General features: G+C 42.1%; 1 protein-coding gene across 1 annotated transcript in view; it reads right to left on the minus strand.

Annotated features, from left to right (window-relative positions):
* MEOX2 (mesenchyme homeobox 2) overlaps positions 1–17,674 on the minus strand; it is a 52,638-nt gene extending 34,964 nt beyond the window's left edge. Inside the window, exon 1 of the mRNA XM_086468273.1 lies at positions 17,164–17,674. Coding sequence (XP_086324399.1) covers positions 17,164–17,674 — 511 coding nt within the window. The remainder of the gene's footprint in view (positions 1–17,163) is intronic.
* Positions 17,675–17,934: the final 260 nt, after the last annotated feature.

Raw genomic sequence — 17,934 nt, forward strand, 5'->3', positions numbered from 1 at the left:
CTACAGCACTGTGTAAAGATTATTGAAATTACTTGGAAGGAAATGAAACTAGCGGGTCTACACAGGGACTCCTGTAGGGAGCACGGTCAGGGTGATTTGCCCAAAATAACGTATTTGCTTTTCAGCAGGGGCAGTCTGCCTGGCAAAATTATGATGCTGACCCGTATGTGCTAACTTGCAGCCCTGGAGACTGCCTGGGTGCTTCTGAGCAATGTTCTAGTAGACAAATCCATACCAGAAGTCTATAGCAGAGTTGGAAACTCAACTTTTTTCTCCTTGATTTTTTTTTCCAGTGTCTTATTTCAAAGCTATGCATATTCTCTACTTTTGGGGTGCAGGGTAGCATGGTGGCTACCCATCAGTCTTCTAAGCCCACTAACAGTCCCCTCCTTTTAGTAATTATATCTAAATTTTAAAAACTCGTAATCCAAGAATGAAGTCCAAAGGCGCTTTTGAATCACGTACAACATCTTACACAGCCCACAGCAAAACAAAAGTTGAAATGGTACTTTTATTGTGTTTGTGTGTGTGTGTGTACGTACACAGAATTTATGTACAATCAAGACCTAATTTTTACTAGATGCCTTGTTTGATCTTGATTTAATCCAGTCCTGCAATTACATATATCATGATAATCTGTATATTGTGAACCTTAACGTATAAGCACAATCATTTGCAAGCATCCTGTACACTAGCCTCACTCAAGAAATGTTCTAGGACTGGGAGCTTACTTTATAGCAGAAAGTGCACAGCCCTGGCTTCTTTAAAATAAGTTATATTTTACAGTATTGCCAGCCTAACGCAAACAAAAGCATATCACCATACTGCATTTTTAAGAGAGTCCACCCACTGTTTGAACTCCTTGCAAATGTTTTACCCAAGCAGTAGATGCAGAGAAGTAGGTCCCCAGTATGAAAGCAACGTGAGGGACACATATTTTTAAAACTCAGGGCACACTGAAAGGGTTGCAGCCCTCCAATATTAATAATAGATCTCTTAACTATAAGCAAATGCTTGAAGGATACAGATGAGGGCCAATTCTGGAATAAAATGTTTACAGTTAAAGTTCTACAGCCAGGAAGAGATAGGCTAAATCCTGAAAGCTGCCTCAATACAAAAGGATCAGCTTTCAAGAAAGCTGCACACCCGACTGTTACCATTTAGGCACCTAAATGAAGAACAATGGGGGCTGCTGGGTTCTGAGCTCTTTCAAGCATCTGGTCCAAATTCTTTCCTTCCATATGAATCAAAACAAATGTTTAGGCTACCAACTTTCCATTGCCCTTTCAGTGTAATGCCAGCTTTTCTAGCTTATAAATTCCTTAGTATAATACGATGAATAAAACACTAACTTAGCAAAATGCCCAGTTAGGGACTATTTGCAATATTTTCTTTTTTATTAGTAGCAGAAATAAAGTTTGTATAAAGTCATTGTAAAAATATATCTTTCCAACCAATATCTTTTGGAACAAGACTGTTTGGTTTAATACATCTTTAAAAATATGAATCCATCTTACTTGGCTATCAGAAAGAGCCACAGATTAACTCACAGATTTGAAGACAGAACAGACTGAAAATCAGCATAAACCAAAACACAGCGGCAGAAACGGTTCAGAAAATTACCAAGTAAATTACCCAAGAAAACAAAAAGGAGATCACATCATGATGGGGAAGTAGCACCTAAGTCGATGTGCTCTGTGCCACACCATGCTAAGGGAACTTTCAAGGCTACACAATTCCTGCTGCTCAGGACAACGACGTCCAGTTTATGGTGGCGTGGAGGCTGATACGGGAGCTGCAGTGCTCTGGGAGAACCCAGGCTACATCATTGTGCCTGGACCCTAATACATCCTCAGATGGCTGAAAGCTGTGCTAAGTAGCCATAAGGCTTTGTGGTTAAATGTTAGAAGGGCAACTCTTTGAGACAGACAGGCAAATGTTACTACGTGGTAGTGCCACACCTCTGCAACTAAAACTGATGGCATGGAAAATTCAGAGCATTACCTGACAGGAACCCTGGGAGACTAAAGGTCCATTCCTAGTCCCCTTCCCGCCATGGGAAAACCCGCTCTGCAGAGCTGTGCGAATTCAAACACCTTAAGAAAGTCTCTGTTGAAGAACAGAGAAGTTTTGCAGGCTTATCACAGTGAATACTGACACATTCACCACTTTGAAGCAGGTTCATGGATAAGTAGACTCCACTGGACCAACGTAAAGAACTGGATATCTCATTTTAGTTTTACAACACACACAGCAGCAAAGGAAACTAGTGAAAACACAAAACCACGGATGGAAATCTGAGGTTTTTTCCGACTTGAATGAAAGAAAGCTGCTTCAAGAAGCACGTAAACAGAGTTGGCAGGAAACATCTTTACTAATTTACATGAGCTAATTTAATAAAATTTGGGGGATGGAAAGAAACATACAGTCCATTTTCATCTTTGCCTATACCTAATGAGCATACTTCTCACCAGTTTTTCCTTTCCAAACTATTTTCAGGTTTAATGTTTCTACTGCTTTATGATTCTTACAGCAATTACTCTCTATAAGTGATACTGTGCTAAACAGCCCTTATGCCAAAGTTACTGCTGATCTTCAGTTGTAGAAAGAGTTTTCATTAAGAAAATAAAAAGGTTGGAACGAATGACTTGAAGATAAGAACAAAGACTCATCCCCAAACTAATCCTGTGTATACGGATGCGTGAGAATTGCCTTCTGAAGCTGGAAAGAGAAGGGATAAATTACTTAGGACTGTAGCAGAGCATAAGACAAGGTTCAGAAAAAGAAAGTTCGGAGTATTTTAAGATGAGTATCAGGCCAAAATTCCTGCCAGTGAGATTTATTACACCATGGAGTCTGTTTCCTGAGGCTGCTAATGAAGGCAAGCTATTTTTTAAAGTCCAAATGAGCATTTAATAAATTAGTACCACACTCACGAACCATATACATAACCCGCTTTGTCATACTGAATTGAAAGAAATCAACCCACACTCAAGCCTTTTAGTCATCACTACTTCACTCCATCTGTCACTCGTCTAATAAAAGAATATAAATATGGATTGCTGTTGGGGGGCTGGAGTGTGTACCTTTTTCCCTGCAAATAGGATTCCTCTAGGTGAATTATGTGTGAGGTTTTAGTGAGGTTTCCTTTCCTTCTTTTTTTCTTTCCTTTTTTTTTTTTCCATTTTTAACGTGTACTGTTTTTAATGTACTTCCAATCATTCAAAGGTCTGCATAGCTAGACTGCAATGTAATTAATTATGTTGTAATTAATTCTCTCAGGAGGATTGTTCAACCACCATCCACCGGACCATGTGACCATCCTCCACTTTCATTACACTGGAAATATGGCATCCCCGATGGACACTGCAGAGCCTGCAGTTCCTCTCCTTTTTGGAGACAGAGAAAGCTTAGCCCGGCACAGTGTAGCACGGAGAAGAGAGGATAAGAGAGAGAGGGAGAGGAGGGTTGTTTTCTCCTCTTTGTGAAGGCTGGAAGTGAGGTGAGGAGGGTAGTGATGAAAGTCAGTATGATTATGACAAAAAAAAAAGCTTTCGGCCATGACAGTTTTGCAGCATTTCCCGAAGGGGGGTGGCCTCTTGATCCTTTTTAATATCCTTATTAGTCTCCAGTTCAAGAAGCGTGTGTGAGGACTTGTTTAACTCCCATTGAAGTCAATGGTTCTTAAGCATATGCTGAAATTTTTTCACCAATCAGGACTTTAATCTGTTCCTTATGTACATTTAGGATTACAGAGAAGTCTTCTGTTTTTGAAGTTGCTGGAAACATCAGCTTGCTGATGGGAGGTGGGGGAAGGGAGCAGGACTCCATCACTTTCAGAAGTCTGCAACTTTCTCATTCAAATTTTTTCTAATTTTGACCAGAAAAATATGTGTTTACTAATTTTTTTTTAAATCTTCTCAAATACTGTTTCTTAGCTTCTAATGTGTGCTGCAGAAATGTGAGTTACTGACACAACACGCTTCCAGGTTTTCATTAGTTATAAAGTCACAAATACTAAGGTTAGCATCTCATTCCTCCCTCCTTCCTCTATAAAGCTGACAGAACTCTTACCAAAACCCGAAGAAATTTATTCCTAGCAAGGGGAAAGAAGAGTTGAGACAAAAGCTGTAAAACTGTCTCCGTCCTACACTGCAAATGCACCTCAGTTCTGGCGTCTAGTGCTTTTGGCTATTTCAGTCCTGGAACAGAACCCTCTTCACTGAGCCTGAAGGTTGTGCCAAACTGTATGGTGATTTTTGTGATATGGAAAAAAGCCCACTGGAGACTAGCCGGAAAGCAGCCAATCTTGTGATCCAATCCTCATGTGAATTTATGTCTCCAGAGTTCCGATTTAATATCTTCTGTAATTTTACCATGCGCTCTATTTGCTGATATTACACTGAAAAACTCTAGATATTGAAAATCACTGCAAAAGTGCCAAGCCCAAGCATTCAAAAGCAAGATTTCTGTACCTTTTCTCTCCCAGCCTGCAGCTCCCTCATTGTCCCTCAATTGTTTTTTAAAACACATTTAGGAATAAAATAGCACATATCACCAAATTCTGGTCCAGCCAAATCATGTGGACTATCCAGGTCCCTATCTGCTGTTATTTTAGATTTGCTACACACACACATGCACACACCCACACACATAACAAATGTATGTTTGTGTCTATTATATCAATGAAATGGAGTCAAAGAAAATATTTTACTATTTTCAGAACCCTTCTTACAGAAAAGTGGAGTGAAAAGACAAATTGCCAATGCTATTTAAAGAGTTTACAGGCCCCTTCAAAATGAGACTTTCCTTTCTTTGAAGCACATTCCTTCTGGCACAAGTAATTATTACCTAAAATCTTGGAATTAAAAGAGTGCATTTTAAGCACGTTAGATTCATTTTTTTTATCACCCATTTGGCTTAGCTTCAAATAATCCCTTTTTTACACAAGGCTCTGCTCAACACTGGGTACATCACTGGTATTAAATATTAACCATCAGCATTGTCATGTCTGGGTCATGCTTGATTCCCACTATAGCTGTTTACAGAATCTGCTCTGTGATACACACCCTTATGAAGTTGAAATCTCAAGAAGAGAAGAAAGAGCACACAAAACATCTTTTTCTTTCCCTTTTTTTCCCCCGCTGTTTACTCTCAGCCTTACACACTTTTCTTATGCACCATAAATGCAGAGAAGAGTCATGACTGTTACCAAAAGTCAGTTCACAGTAAAACAGTTGATGGTTTGGGGACGATGGGATAATGACAAGAATATTGCTTCTGGATGTTTTTTGCATGTACATGAGCATACGGAAGACAGAGAAGAGTGTGAACGGAAAAAGGAAGGACACACTTAAGACAGCACAGAGAAAACACTGAGGCAGATAAGAAACAGGATCCAAAACATTGGCTGAAGAGCAGTTGGGCGATTCCTTGTAGGGAAATAAGTTTAACTCTGAGAGGATAAGCTGGAATCAGAAGGATTCTAGGAAGGGAATTTCCAAAGGATACGACTGAAAGGTAGGCTCATTTCATCATCTTTGGTTTTGGCAGCGTTAAATTAGGAGCCAAGAGAGGGCCCGGGCAGGAAAACAGGATTTGATTTCTGCTAAGTGGCATAAAAGTCGTTTGCAAAACAGTCTGAAAACATGTTGGAGAGAGAGAAGACCGGTAAAAGCAACTTGCAAACCCTCATGGCAAAATAAGATCTTCTAAACCATAGTTCTCACCCTGTTCAGAACAAGCAGCAGGACATGGCCCTGTAGTGGCGAAACCAAGGACAAAGTTGTTTTGCCCCTGTAAAAAGATGCTATATGCTTACCCAAGGTCTCTTTTGTGAGCATTTTTTCCCTACATCTGTGCGTTTTTGCCCTGGAAGGAAGGGAAATGCTGTCTGCTTTTGCAAAGAAACCGACCTTAACTGCATGAAGCTAGCCCTGAGGCTTTATGGAGAGCAGAGACACACGAGACATTGCACGACACGGCAGGGAAGGTGCACAGGCTGATTAGCGAGACCTTCTTTTTGTGCTACACACATGCTACACACGTTCCCTGGACCTGCTTCGGTTCCTAAACTTGCAGAAATGCTCTTCCAGAGGTATGTAGGAACCACGTACCCCCCACCAAATAACTTCTGAACTAGTAGGGCTCCATGGAGGTTCGTACGAACACCTCAGCTAAGAGCAGTACTTCTTGCATTTCTAGCTCACTGTGGATTTCACCTACGCCTTTTGTAATAAGTCTGCTGATATGTTAACAAGGTCCTTTTGGTTAATAGGCCAGCAATAACATGCAGCCAGACTCCACTATGTGGGTAGCATCAAGCTTTCTACTTATCTACATGACCAAGTCAACCATATGTTTCAATGTTAACATGGATGCAGCTTTTAGTTTGTGTGTGTGTGAATTAAGACTATCAATTAGTTGTGGAAACATGCTTGGAAAACACAAAGCAAGCCAGAGCCTCCATAAATAATATTTTTATGGTATCTGCCCATATGTTGTGGAACTACAAACATTTCTTAGCCACACACCATCGAGCTGAAGGATTCAATGACAGAGTAGCAACCAGCATGCCTGTACTTAACTTTTTCGACATTATACTGTTAATTCCAGGAGGATTATACACAGTAACCTAAGCTTCGACAGGATTAGAGCATCAGTACGCAGGCTGGCAAAGCACTGGGAGAGTTTTACAGGAGGGAAGGAAATGGCTTTCCCAAGAACTTTGAAGGATCGGGTCATTCTGTAACCAAACATACTTCAAAACGGCTGGATGCATTTAGCCACTGTACTTGGAACACACCATCTCTATCCAAAAAAAGTGTTTGTTTGGGTGTCATGTCTGGCAAAGACCTCCTGATATGTTTGCAAATACAAAAACCTTAAATCTCCGATATTTCTCACGCCAGCAGACTGCAAACTTGATTGGCGCCTTCTCTACATGGCTAAATTTCAGTTTGGAACCAGTGAAATAAAGATAGCTTTACAGGGTTCGAATACTGTTAGATTTCTGTACATACCCTCATATTAAAGCAATAAAGATGTTTGCCTCGTAAAGCTGTAGCAGCGTATCGAAGTGTAAAAAGCAAAGGGGTCAGAGTAAGTGGAGAAAGAAAATTAAAATGCAAAGCTAAACCAGAGCTACAGGAAAGTTTGGCAGCGTATTTCTTCATAATGTAAACCAACCCGAAATACTTGCACCCTTGTCTCCAGCTTTTTCTCCTGTGCATATATTCACATCATTTTTTTTTTAATTTATACTTTGTTCTATTTACTACTTTTAATAACAATATATTGTTTCATAAAAACAAATAATACAGACAGAATAGTCACTCTTTTCATTGGCTCATTAATATGATCTATTAGAAAAATCATGTAAATCAAAGTGGTAATAATACAAGAAAAAAATACTGCTGAGGATTCAAGATGCCTTAAGGACAACTGCTGATGAAGCCTCCTATTTTTAACTGACTCTGCTCCACTGATCTGTAACTGTTTCATCTCGCACTCCCTAACAGACTAACATCACCTGGCAGTACTGTTCTATTTAGCGGACCACTGCGGTTCTTGCTGTAGCTTAACATCTAATGGAAACCTGATTAAGGTAAAGGGTGGCATTTTTTGGGTTGCAATAAAGAAAGTGCTCGTTCTGCAAGGGTGGGTGGAAATTGAAAAGACCTAAAGGCGTGCACTCCTTCAGAGACGGACTTGTGTAAAAACAGCAAGAGAGGGAGGGAGGGAGAGGGAGCCGGGAGAGAGACCATTAGTGTGTATTGTTCTAATGTCCTCAGGAACGCAAAGACTCAACACGCAGCTGCGGCTTGAGGTCATTGCGGTACTCCCCAAACAAGAATATAGAAAGAAAATAACAAAGGAAAAAAAAAGAGCTTAATACTACTATGTCACTTCTGAGTCAATCACATCCGTAATTCCACAGTGCAGAGGACTTGTGTGTTCTCAGTTCTCCCTAAGCCCTCTGTAAGGCGAACAGGACTCGCGGACTTTTACTAGGTTTTAAAGTCTAGTTCAGAAAATACTAATTCGAAAGGAGCCAACATGCCTCTGCCCCCATTAGACTGCTGTTTTCTTCTGGCGGAAAATACTGTCTGGCATTCTAAGCACAAAGCTTTTACGAGGCATCTTCGGCCGGTCGACGTCGCCGTACCCACCCGGGCTTCCATTGACACCGTTTTTACCAGCTCAGTGGACCAAAGCCTCGCAAAATATGCCATCGTATAGTTTATCAACACATCTGGCTCCAGTTCTCTTTCCTTCACTACACCGATGGATATTTTCATGAATTTAGGAGACATCTAGTCACTGTTCCTACCATTCTTTTTAAAGTCATAAGCACATTTTAACAAGGAGGTTTTGTTTGTCCTCATAACCTATGAGGATAGGGCCTACAGCGTTCTGGTATTCTGCACCAGCTGGAAGAAAATGAAAGGCTTGAAAAGCTACTGAGACCTGTGTGCCTGAGGAGCCTCGGTCGCCCTGCAAAACACCCCCGTGCACACTCAGGGTACATTGCATGCTTCTAGGATATGCCATTTTTTGCTTGGCAGGTAGAAAACACCACAGTTCATTCAACTCTCTTCAGAGCTATATTGTCAGTCCACATATGTCCAACAGATTTTTTAGTATCTATTTTTAGAAGGACCAAAGTGGGAAACAGTTTTTTCCGCTTGGTAAATTTAAGTGACTAATGCCCCCAGTTCCACCAAAATGTGTAAACATACACTTAACTTCAGGTGTGTTCGTATCAAAGTGATGCGACTACTTCTGCTGGGAAGTCCTGGCTCCACTCCACCGTTTTGACTTCACACACCCAAGATTTCATTCCTCTCCCAACACGCAAAATTAAATGCACACTGGCATCATCGTCTAAGGATCACAGTCTAAGAGTTAACACTCACGACGGTGGCGGAGGCTAGTGAAGTGCATCTAACGCAGTTTATGTAAGGCAGCATTTGTTCAGGCTCACTTGCTAAAAATAAAAAATAACTATTAGAGATCTGAGAGAATGCAGAAGGAAGAAGGACTTTTAAAAGCCTGCAGTAATCTGTTTCAGTTTTAGTTTTTCATATCCTATTTGCTATAAAATAATGTTCAATCAACCAATTTTTCTCTAGTCCAAGAAGCAGCTTCATAAAAAAAAAAAAAAAAAAAAAAAAAAAAAAAAAGGAAGAAAGAAAGAAAAAAGATTCCTTGGCTTCCAGTTAGGGTTTCATAATCCACTGGATTTTATTGGTTTAGTAAAACTATGCTCTTCCATCATAAATGAAAGATTTGACTCATTCCTTTGAGACTTGTTTCTTCTGCTGTTTGGTCAATTATTTTGTTTCATTTGTTGAAAAGAAAGATAAAAGGAAACATAGGTTCAAGTACAAAATAACTTTTCTTTCACATGACCGTTAAGTTTTCATGTATGTTTTCTTCTGTTTATGTATTTTAAGGGCCCCTTTTCCCACCACTGCAAGGTTTATTCAGCACAGGCAATTGTCAGTACAAAGTTCATGCTGCTTTTTCATTTTGTATGGAGCGAGACGCTCCGGTGATTCCAGACTGCATAGTATCGAAGCACTACATTCATCATTAAACAAGAAAATAATCAGTAGCCAATTTCCAAATGTGATTTCTGATTTTTCTTGTGATGGGTAATCACATGCCAGTTTAGGAATATCCACAACGTCCAGTCAAGTAACCTGCCCCCAAAACTATTTGTAAAATCCACAAATTCATCTGGAAAATAAACTCACGTTCCAAACAGGAGGTATGCTACTGTCTTCTGTAAGTCCAAGATTTCAAAATGATGGACATCCTCCCTAATCTACAGTGAATATTACATCTTTAATATCATTGATGTTAACAAGTAGGATTTTGACAGCCTAAGTTGTCTATTTATAAAGTTTAGTAGAATACTTCAGAAACAACTTTTCATGTATGACAGCGAACCCTCTACTACTATTTCCCATTATATTAATGATTTTTTTTCCACTTTGCATCACTCAGCAAATGCTAGGATACAGTGATGCAACTCTGCACAAGTGATATTACAGAGATATATACATAAAATCAGCAGAGATGGAATTACATGAGTGTGATTAAATTTTTGTCTGTTAAATATTATTTTAGATGGATTTGGTTTAGGTAAATGTGTCGAAGGGCACAGATTTTGTTATGTATATTAATAACTAACAAGGACACCAAACACTAGAAAATGAAGACCGATGGCAGCAGTGGTTTCTTAAACAAGTATTGCTTTGCTGTGTTGGCCGCTGGAAGCAAGCGAGACGGCGTATCACAAAAAGCATGAGCACTAGCACGGCTAACTGGTCTATCTCCTTCTCCCAAGCTAGGCTACATTCGTAGTAAGAACACACGTCTTAAAATCTGGTGCTACCCAAAATCAGTGGGAGTTTTGTCATCAATACCTTCCAGGTGAAACTTCCCTTAGTGTGTATGTTTACAGACCGTTTATTTTAATAACTTTTTGTAAGTGATTCAGATCCTGAAAATCCATACAAGGCGAGACTGTGTGCGACCAACACAATCACATCAGGCTACTTTTGAGTACAACCGTTCATGAAACACAACAGAAAAGCAGCTCTCCGGTCATCGAGGACCCCAGCCAGCCACCCCAGAAGGCGAATGACTTCTTGCAGCCACACAAGCCCACGCTGGGAGAGGTGATGCGATCTGTGACGCCGCGCTTCTGCGACTGCCCTGCTGAGCAAGCGGGAGGAAGGCTTTTGCTGTGGGGTGGCCGCGCACCGTCTCGCCCCTTCCCTGCCACCAGCGGTGCTTGAGAAATGGGGACGCAGGTCTGCAAGTCTTTAAAGCCTGCTAAAAAAGGCACACGCACGCGCAGGCACGCAAAGCTTTCCATGAACTCAAAGCTCCGGGTGCTTTACAAATGGAAGGAAAGCCCTGGTCCTGCCAGTGTGTAGGCTGGGGAACCAGGCATAAAAGGGTAGGGCACAGGCTCGAGTCAGATCCTAAGGCTGGGTTCAGTGCCCAGCTGTGCGCTGATGTAATGAAGTAGCCTCAAGCACTGTTTATCAAACTTCTCCAACACCACGCTATTTTAGTTAGAAACCTTATTAGCGACATATGCAAGTATTTATATCTAAAAAATATGACTTTCCTTTCGCGTCCTTTCAAGTTGCATTCTGAAGCGTATTAGAACAAGGACACGGGATAACATAGCAACAATAAGGATTAAACCCAACCCCACCGTAACGACGTTTCACTGATGGATTTAAACTTTGCTCATTCTAGCAGATGAAACCGGATTTATTTCGCTTCCTTTCCGGAGAGCAGCACAACTGCTTGGTAGGATACATTTGCTACTGAAAGAAACGTGCTACAGCGACCATTCATACTGCCGTGTAGCACTGCATTTGCTGAAAGCAATAATCCCGTGAGCAGCATCAGATTATTAGCAGACAGCAGCAAAGATAATGTCGTCACCTTCCCTTGAATTTCAAGACACAGAGCTCAATCCTACTCTTGAGGACTTCAAAGATACAGCATATCGAATCATGACATCACTAAAGAATGAGTATTTCCAAACAGCAAACTATATGAAGTTTAGCAGGCTCAGTTAAAAAGCACTTATCAAATAATTAGCATGTCTAAAAAGGGCAACAAGTCTGACAAAAAATCTGGAATCTGATGGCCTGCTATGCAAAATACTGGAGAAGTTATGCTAGATGTGTTAGGGCAAATTTTATCCCAGGATTTAAAACCAATTAAATTAAAATTCAATTTATATGTAGAATGCTGAATTGGCAATGGTCAAACACTCAGGCAATCCTAATATTTTATCAATAAATATCTGCAAGAATTATAAAGCATTTCTCTTTCCCTACCATGCAACAGCAGTTTAAAAATCCTGAAAGGTACCTACAACCGTGATTTTTTGAAAACTTCTAGTGACATTTTCTCCAGATATTGCCGAAATGTTTGGATTTTCAATCCCCATGCGTCCCTATCTCCTTCTGCATTTGGTTCTGGTACCACACTTACTTATCCAGACCCCTCGGTGACTTTGCTTTGAAGACTGAGATCCCTGATAGTGCTTAATACCAAATAATAAAAGAAGAGCATGCAATTACATTTCTGTGCCAAAGACTTAAAACACAGTAACAGGATGAAGCTCCAACGGCTTAAAAACCCTTGAGCACTTCAATAGTTCCACTAGAGTCAACAGACCTTCTCACAAAAACATTTGTGCTCCAATGAATGTCTGGACTGGGATCCTGATGCTTCTAAAAGGGCGGGTTTGGGGGGGTGTGGGGGGTGTGGAGTGTAAATCCCACTAAATTATATATATAGACAGACAGAAATACATGATTAGAGGCCGTACTGATTTCTGCCCACACAAAATTACTCTATGGCTATGGGCAAAGAATTCTGAGAATGTATCAGTGAAATAATGTTTAAAAATTTTACAGTCCTAGAACAGTTCCTGGTTGTATCCCCTGAGAGCAAAAGTGAACGCATTGCAAATTTTCATGGATTAAACAATCCAGCAAGTAGCCCACTAGGTAGCCCAACATTTGCTAAGCAATCAGCCTTAAAAGTTTTCTTCTAAAACTATGATTATGACTCATCAGATTTTGAACTTGTTTCATTTATGAAATCTACAGAGATGGGGTTTTGTTGTTGTTGTTGTTTAAGCATAAGTGATGCTTTGATGCTGGATACCAAATAGATTAACTCTTTCCAGAAAAACTATGCTTTAGTATGTATTTCTTCCTTCCATTTACAACCATGCTGAAAAGCACAGACATATTGATGAATCAGTTACACAGTCCTTTTTGACTACAAGTGTGCAGCTCATTTTTCTTACTGATGTGTTTCAGAAACCAATCAGAAGTCCTCAAAACCCATGATTTTGCAGTATTTATAATCATTTATCAAAATGACCTGCTTTTTAGAGACCATTTCAAACAAGTACATATGATTTATGATATTTAGATGTGTTTAAAGTAAATTCCCTGGAGATGTAACTTATTACTGCTTGCATGTTGAGAATAGGTAGGCTATAAAAGATGTTAAAACACTGGAAGAAAGAGTATTGTTTTCTTTTCATGTGATTTGTCAATGAACAAAAACTAGCAGAACAGCTATTGAAACACTGGATTCCTGCAATGTTTTTGTAGGTTTAACAGGAGTGTTTCTGTATGATACTATTATAAATACAGTCAAAAACATGAATAGTTGTTATTACCTGCTAGCCTTTCCTTGTAAATCTGTGCCATATAAAAACATTTTTCAATGACAAACTTTTAAAATAAAAAAATAAATAAAAAAAAAAAAAGGCTTCTCATGCCTGAGGGCATGTGTTTAATTACATTAGACTTGAAACTGGAATCAAATTTACTTATAACATATATTTATCTATCGCAATTACATGTTTGAATAGCTGTAGTGCTCAGAAGAACTCCTTCAACTGTACTCAGCCTCCCCCTCGTCTTTTCAGCATAGTACAGATATTTTTTTTTCGCCATAGCATTTTAGGCTTCCTTAAGGCTACCAGATTCACTTTCTTTTCGTATTTCTCAGAAAACCTGGGGTTACACTTTCTATGTGGGCATTACTATGCTTTTCTCCTGACCGAAGTTTTAAGAAAACTGGGACCTAAGTAAGCCAACTTAGACAACTGCAGTAGTGGTTTTGCATTTGATGTGTTCTGCATCGTCTGAGAATCAAAACCTACTTTATAAATAACAGAAATAAAATGGCCTCAAAAGTCACAGGCAAGCAACAAGAAGGGGAGGCATTAGAAAAATCCAAAATATTCCATACAGAACAACTCGTACCACAAAGCAACAAAGCACTCCAAGAATATGTTTTTTATACACTCAGCATGGTTTTCATCCGCACCTCATTAGCGCACAGATAATTCTGACCATTAGTGCACTCGAAACGAGGCGATTTTATTTGTAACCTATCCTCAGATTTAGCACGGTCTTTTTACTCCTACCTCCTCGACGGACGCGGAGCTGGGTTACAAAGGCAAGGGTGCAGATGCCGTTACTCACTGCGAACCGCTAACATCTAAAGATCTGTGTGCATCACTCCTCAACGCGCAGGCTAGCTTGCTGTCCCGCTTCTGGGCCTACGCAGGTTGAAAGGAATGTTCTGAAGATAATGAGGGAGCAACTACAAAACCTGGAGACACTGACAGCTGTAGCATGCAGGGGTCGATGACTAAGCAAGCAGCATTTCCCAGTCCTTTACAACAAGACCAGCTGACAATTGCACCCTGTTCTGTAGCAGCCTATTCAAGATCTTCAAAGGGAACTTCCCAAACTGCTTAAAACCTGGGTTAGGGCAAAAGAAAACTGTGAGTCAGTTTATAAAGCTACCACGAAAGCACATTTCACCTCGCTTTCTCAGTCCCAAACAAAACTATCACAGAGTGTAGCGCGAAGTATTTCTGTCCTCCCATTTCCCTGCAAGACGTGGATTCCAGGGAAAAAGAGCAAGCGCAGGGACGAGCACAGTCCATCGTCCAAAATTTTGCTCACCCTCTGGGTTTTTGTTAATAACTTTTAAAAAAAGTACACTCCCGCCATCGTAACAAATAAGTAAAATGGGGTCGCTCTGCTGGTAAATTTTCAGAGTATCTATACGGCTGAGCAACAGTCACTAGCGTGGGAGATAAACGATACAAGGAATGGTCACGTTTTACTTTCTTTAAACTCAGCTTCATGAACGAACGTTCCTGAGCTTAAACAACCAGAAATAAAAGCAGAGTAGTGCAAGAAAGGGTAGCCTAAGGTTAATTCAGCTCTGAAATGCGGAACAGATTCAGTGCTCGAGAAAACACTGAACATTCTGTGGCTTTAAGTGATATGCTTAAGAAGAGGAAATATATCTGTAAATAAGCGAGAGCATTAATAATTGTCTCAGAATGCTGGCACTGAAACTTATGCAGTCTCTCTTCACTCCTTAGTTATTTACTATTAGGTTTTTATACAAATGCCTATTGAAGTAGTTCCAAGTGTGATGAATATGTCTCCAGAAAGTGGGGAAGGCGTGGATGAAATTCTTTCAAGTACAGTAATTTGTTTGAAAAAAACAGACTAAGGAGAAACAAAAGGGATGATTTTTAATCAAATGAGGGGCAATTATGGGCGACAAATGTAGAAGTGCAGCGCCTTAAAAACAGTTCTCGCTGCCATACGTTAGAAGGGCATTAAATATCTAGCGCCAGAGTTCAGGATTAATAAAGGGGTGGGGTTAAATGTTCAGTCCAAAACTCAGGCTTTTCCTGAAGGAAAAAAACCCAAAGACAGCAGCTACCCAGCTGTTGTTAAAAGATGCCCGTTTTCAGCCTGAAAGAGTCACGATTGTGTGAACGGCCATAATATTTTTTTTCTTAGGGGAAGGGAGGAGGAAATAGTTACCTGCCTTGATCTTCAGAAAGAAAGTGAGGTTCAGAGTGTGGCGGGAGATAAGCGTAACCATGGCTGAAGGCTCAAACCCTTGTCCACTAAACCCAGCGGAAGACCCCGGTCACCCCAGGGTAAGGTTTGGGACATTCCCCACTGGTGGTTTTGCATTGCAAAAGGCAATGAACAAAAAGAGACAGAGATACTTCCCTGACAGTGAAAGGGACCGATTTCCTTTTTTCCTTCAGCTTTAAATAGACTGGCAAATACGATAAACCCTTACACCGAGAGGCGTCCAGTTATTTTCCTGGTAGTAATGGGGACTCAAATTTTAGTATTGCTCACACACCTCACGAAATCAGAGAATTCCTTTTTATCTCATCAAATATAACGAAGACACAACAATAGGTTTCGCCACCAGTGTTTTAACTAAATACGGCTTTTAATCTTGGAAGCATTTTCAGCCTGTGTACCAGCTATGTAAGATGAAATTCAGTTAAACCCATCCTGAATTCCTGTAAACGTTTCTCAGTGTAACGGACAACGAAGAAAACGACGGCATCCTTGAGGGTTATTTTTTTAAAACAGTTTCTCTTGCTTCCCACTTCACCACACTCACGACATTTCGAGTCAAGGTCACGGCTCCAGTTGTGAACCTCATAAATATCTGGAAAAGCCTTTCGCTTTCTCTTCCCCGATAACAAACAATACGCTACGCCTGCTCTTGAGTTTTCAAACTGTTGAGCCCTCTCTTTTTCAAGTGCCTCCTGCCTGCCTCAGTGTATTTTCGATGACCCCCCCGGTTTCTGCGTGCCCTGACGGAAGTGCCATCAGTCGCGTCGCCTTCGCCGAGTGGCTTTTGTCAGAGCGGGACTTTGACAGGCTTTGCCGGTCCAAAAAGCGGCGAATATGTCAAGTTTTTTTGCACGCTTAGCGACGCCAAATCATCGCCCTGGAACGACTGCGGGTCTACATGTTTTTATGCTCGCCTTCAAGTCAAAATTGCAGTGATTTTAAAAGCCAGACAGCTCCTTCCTTCCCTCCGCCCCCGCCACCGGCAAACTGAAGGGAAGCAGCTTTCTAAAAAACTCCCATTCCCCCGTCTGTTTTACAAAAAACTCCAATTTTTGACCCTTCCAGGCTGAGGATCGGATGCAGGCGCACCCAGCTCCTACGGGGCAGCAAGGCATCAGCCCCTCTCCTCACTCTCCGCTCCCAAGCCTTGTGCAATCGCCTCGGAACCGCGCTCCGCTCCGCGGCGAAGGGGCGGAGGGGAAGGAGCGCGCTATATTCCGAATTTTGAAGCAGAGGTGGCGTATCGAGCGGGTGGAGGGGGGGGGGGGGGGGGGGAGGGGGACGTGGGACCAGATGCTAAAATCCTCACCCAAACTACAAACGTTTCTCTCCTGGACTTGTAGAAAACTCTCCCCCCTCACCACCACCACCACCTTGAGTTCATGCTCTACCACGTGCTGGATTTTTCCTTTTTATTTTACACACGCACACGCACACCCCCCACCCCCCAATAAAGCTTGTTTTAATGATGGAGACCCCGAGAACGCGATGGAGGGACGGAGCCACCCGGCAGCCCGGTGGCAGCGGGCGGCGAGAGCCCCGCGGCGACCGGGGCCAGCCGAGCCGAGCCGAGCCGAGCCGCGGCGGGGGGACCCCGGGGTCCCGCAGCTCGGCTCCCCCCACCCCGGCACCCTCCGCCCGGGGGTCCCGCCCCGCAGGGGAAAGGGTGAAGCTTTACCTGAGCTGTCGCTTTTCCTCTTGCCGGACCTCTTCTCCGTTTCCACCGGGGACAGAGCCTGCCTGCCATAGTCCCCCGGCGCGCAGGCTGCCCCCGTGGGGGTGTTAGTGCCCAGGCTGGAAGAGTTTGAACACAGGACGGGGGGGCTGCTGCCCAGCTCCGGGGGTCCTCCTGAGTCGGGCTGAAGGCAGAGGCTGTGCCTGGCCGCGGCGGGAGGAGACGACATCTGAGGAATGTGCCAGTTCGTCTGCAAAGGCTGGTGCTGCTGTTGCTGGTGGTGGTGGTGGTGGTGGTGGTGATGGTGGTGGTGCCCCCTATGATGCTGGCTGGCAAACATGCCCTCCTCATTGGGGTATCCCGCTATTATGCAAGAGGAAGAAGAAGAAGACAGATCAGGGTAGGACATGTGGTCAGATCTTCCATGCAGGGCAAGAGAAGACTGGGAGAAAGGGTGCAAGCTCTGCGCGGTGGCATGGGGGCTGCGCAGGCAGCCAAAGAGTGTGTGATCCATGGCATGCAAGTCTCAGGTTCCAGGCAGGAGAGTTTAGGAAAGATCCAACTTCACCACCCTTTGTCAACTTTCACTGTAAACAGATCGGGGTTGGGATGATATTTTTTTTTTTTTTTTTTTTTTTTTGTTCTCCCAAAAAACGGCAACGACAGACTTTGCAGCCGGCGGCTGAGCTCAGATAATCCAGGTCTTTAGCCCTAGCGGCCAGTCTCCGCTGCATAAACACTCGGACCTAGATGAGCCTTTCTCCAGAGCTGCTC

This window comes from Leptosomus discolor, chromosome 7 (assembly GCF_034619465.1).
Source record: "Leptosomus discolor isolate bLepDis1 chromosome 7, bLepDis1.hap2, whole genome shotgun sequence".
NCBI lineage: Eukaryota > Metazoa > Chordata > Aves > Leptosomiformes > Leptosomidae > Leptosomus > Leptosomus discolor.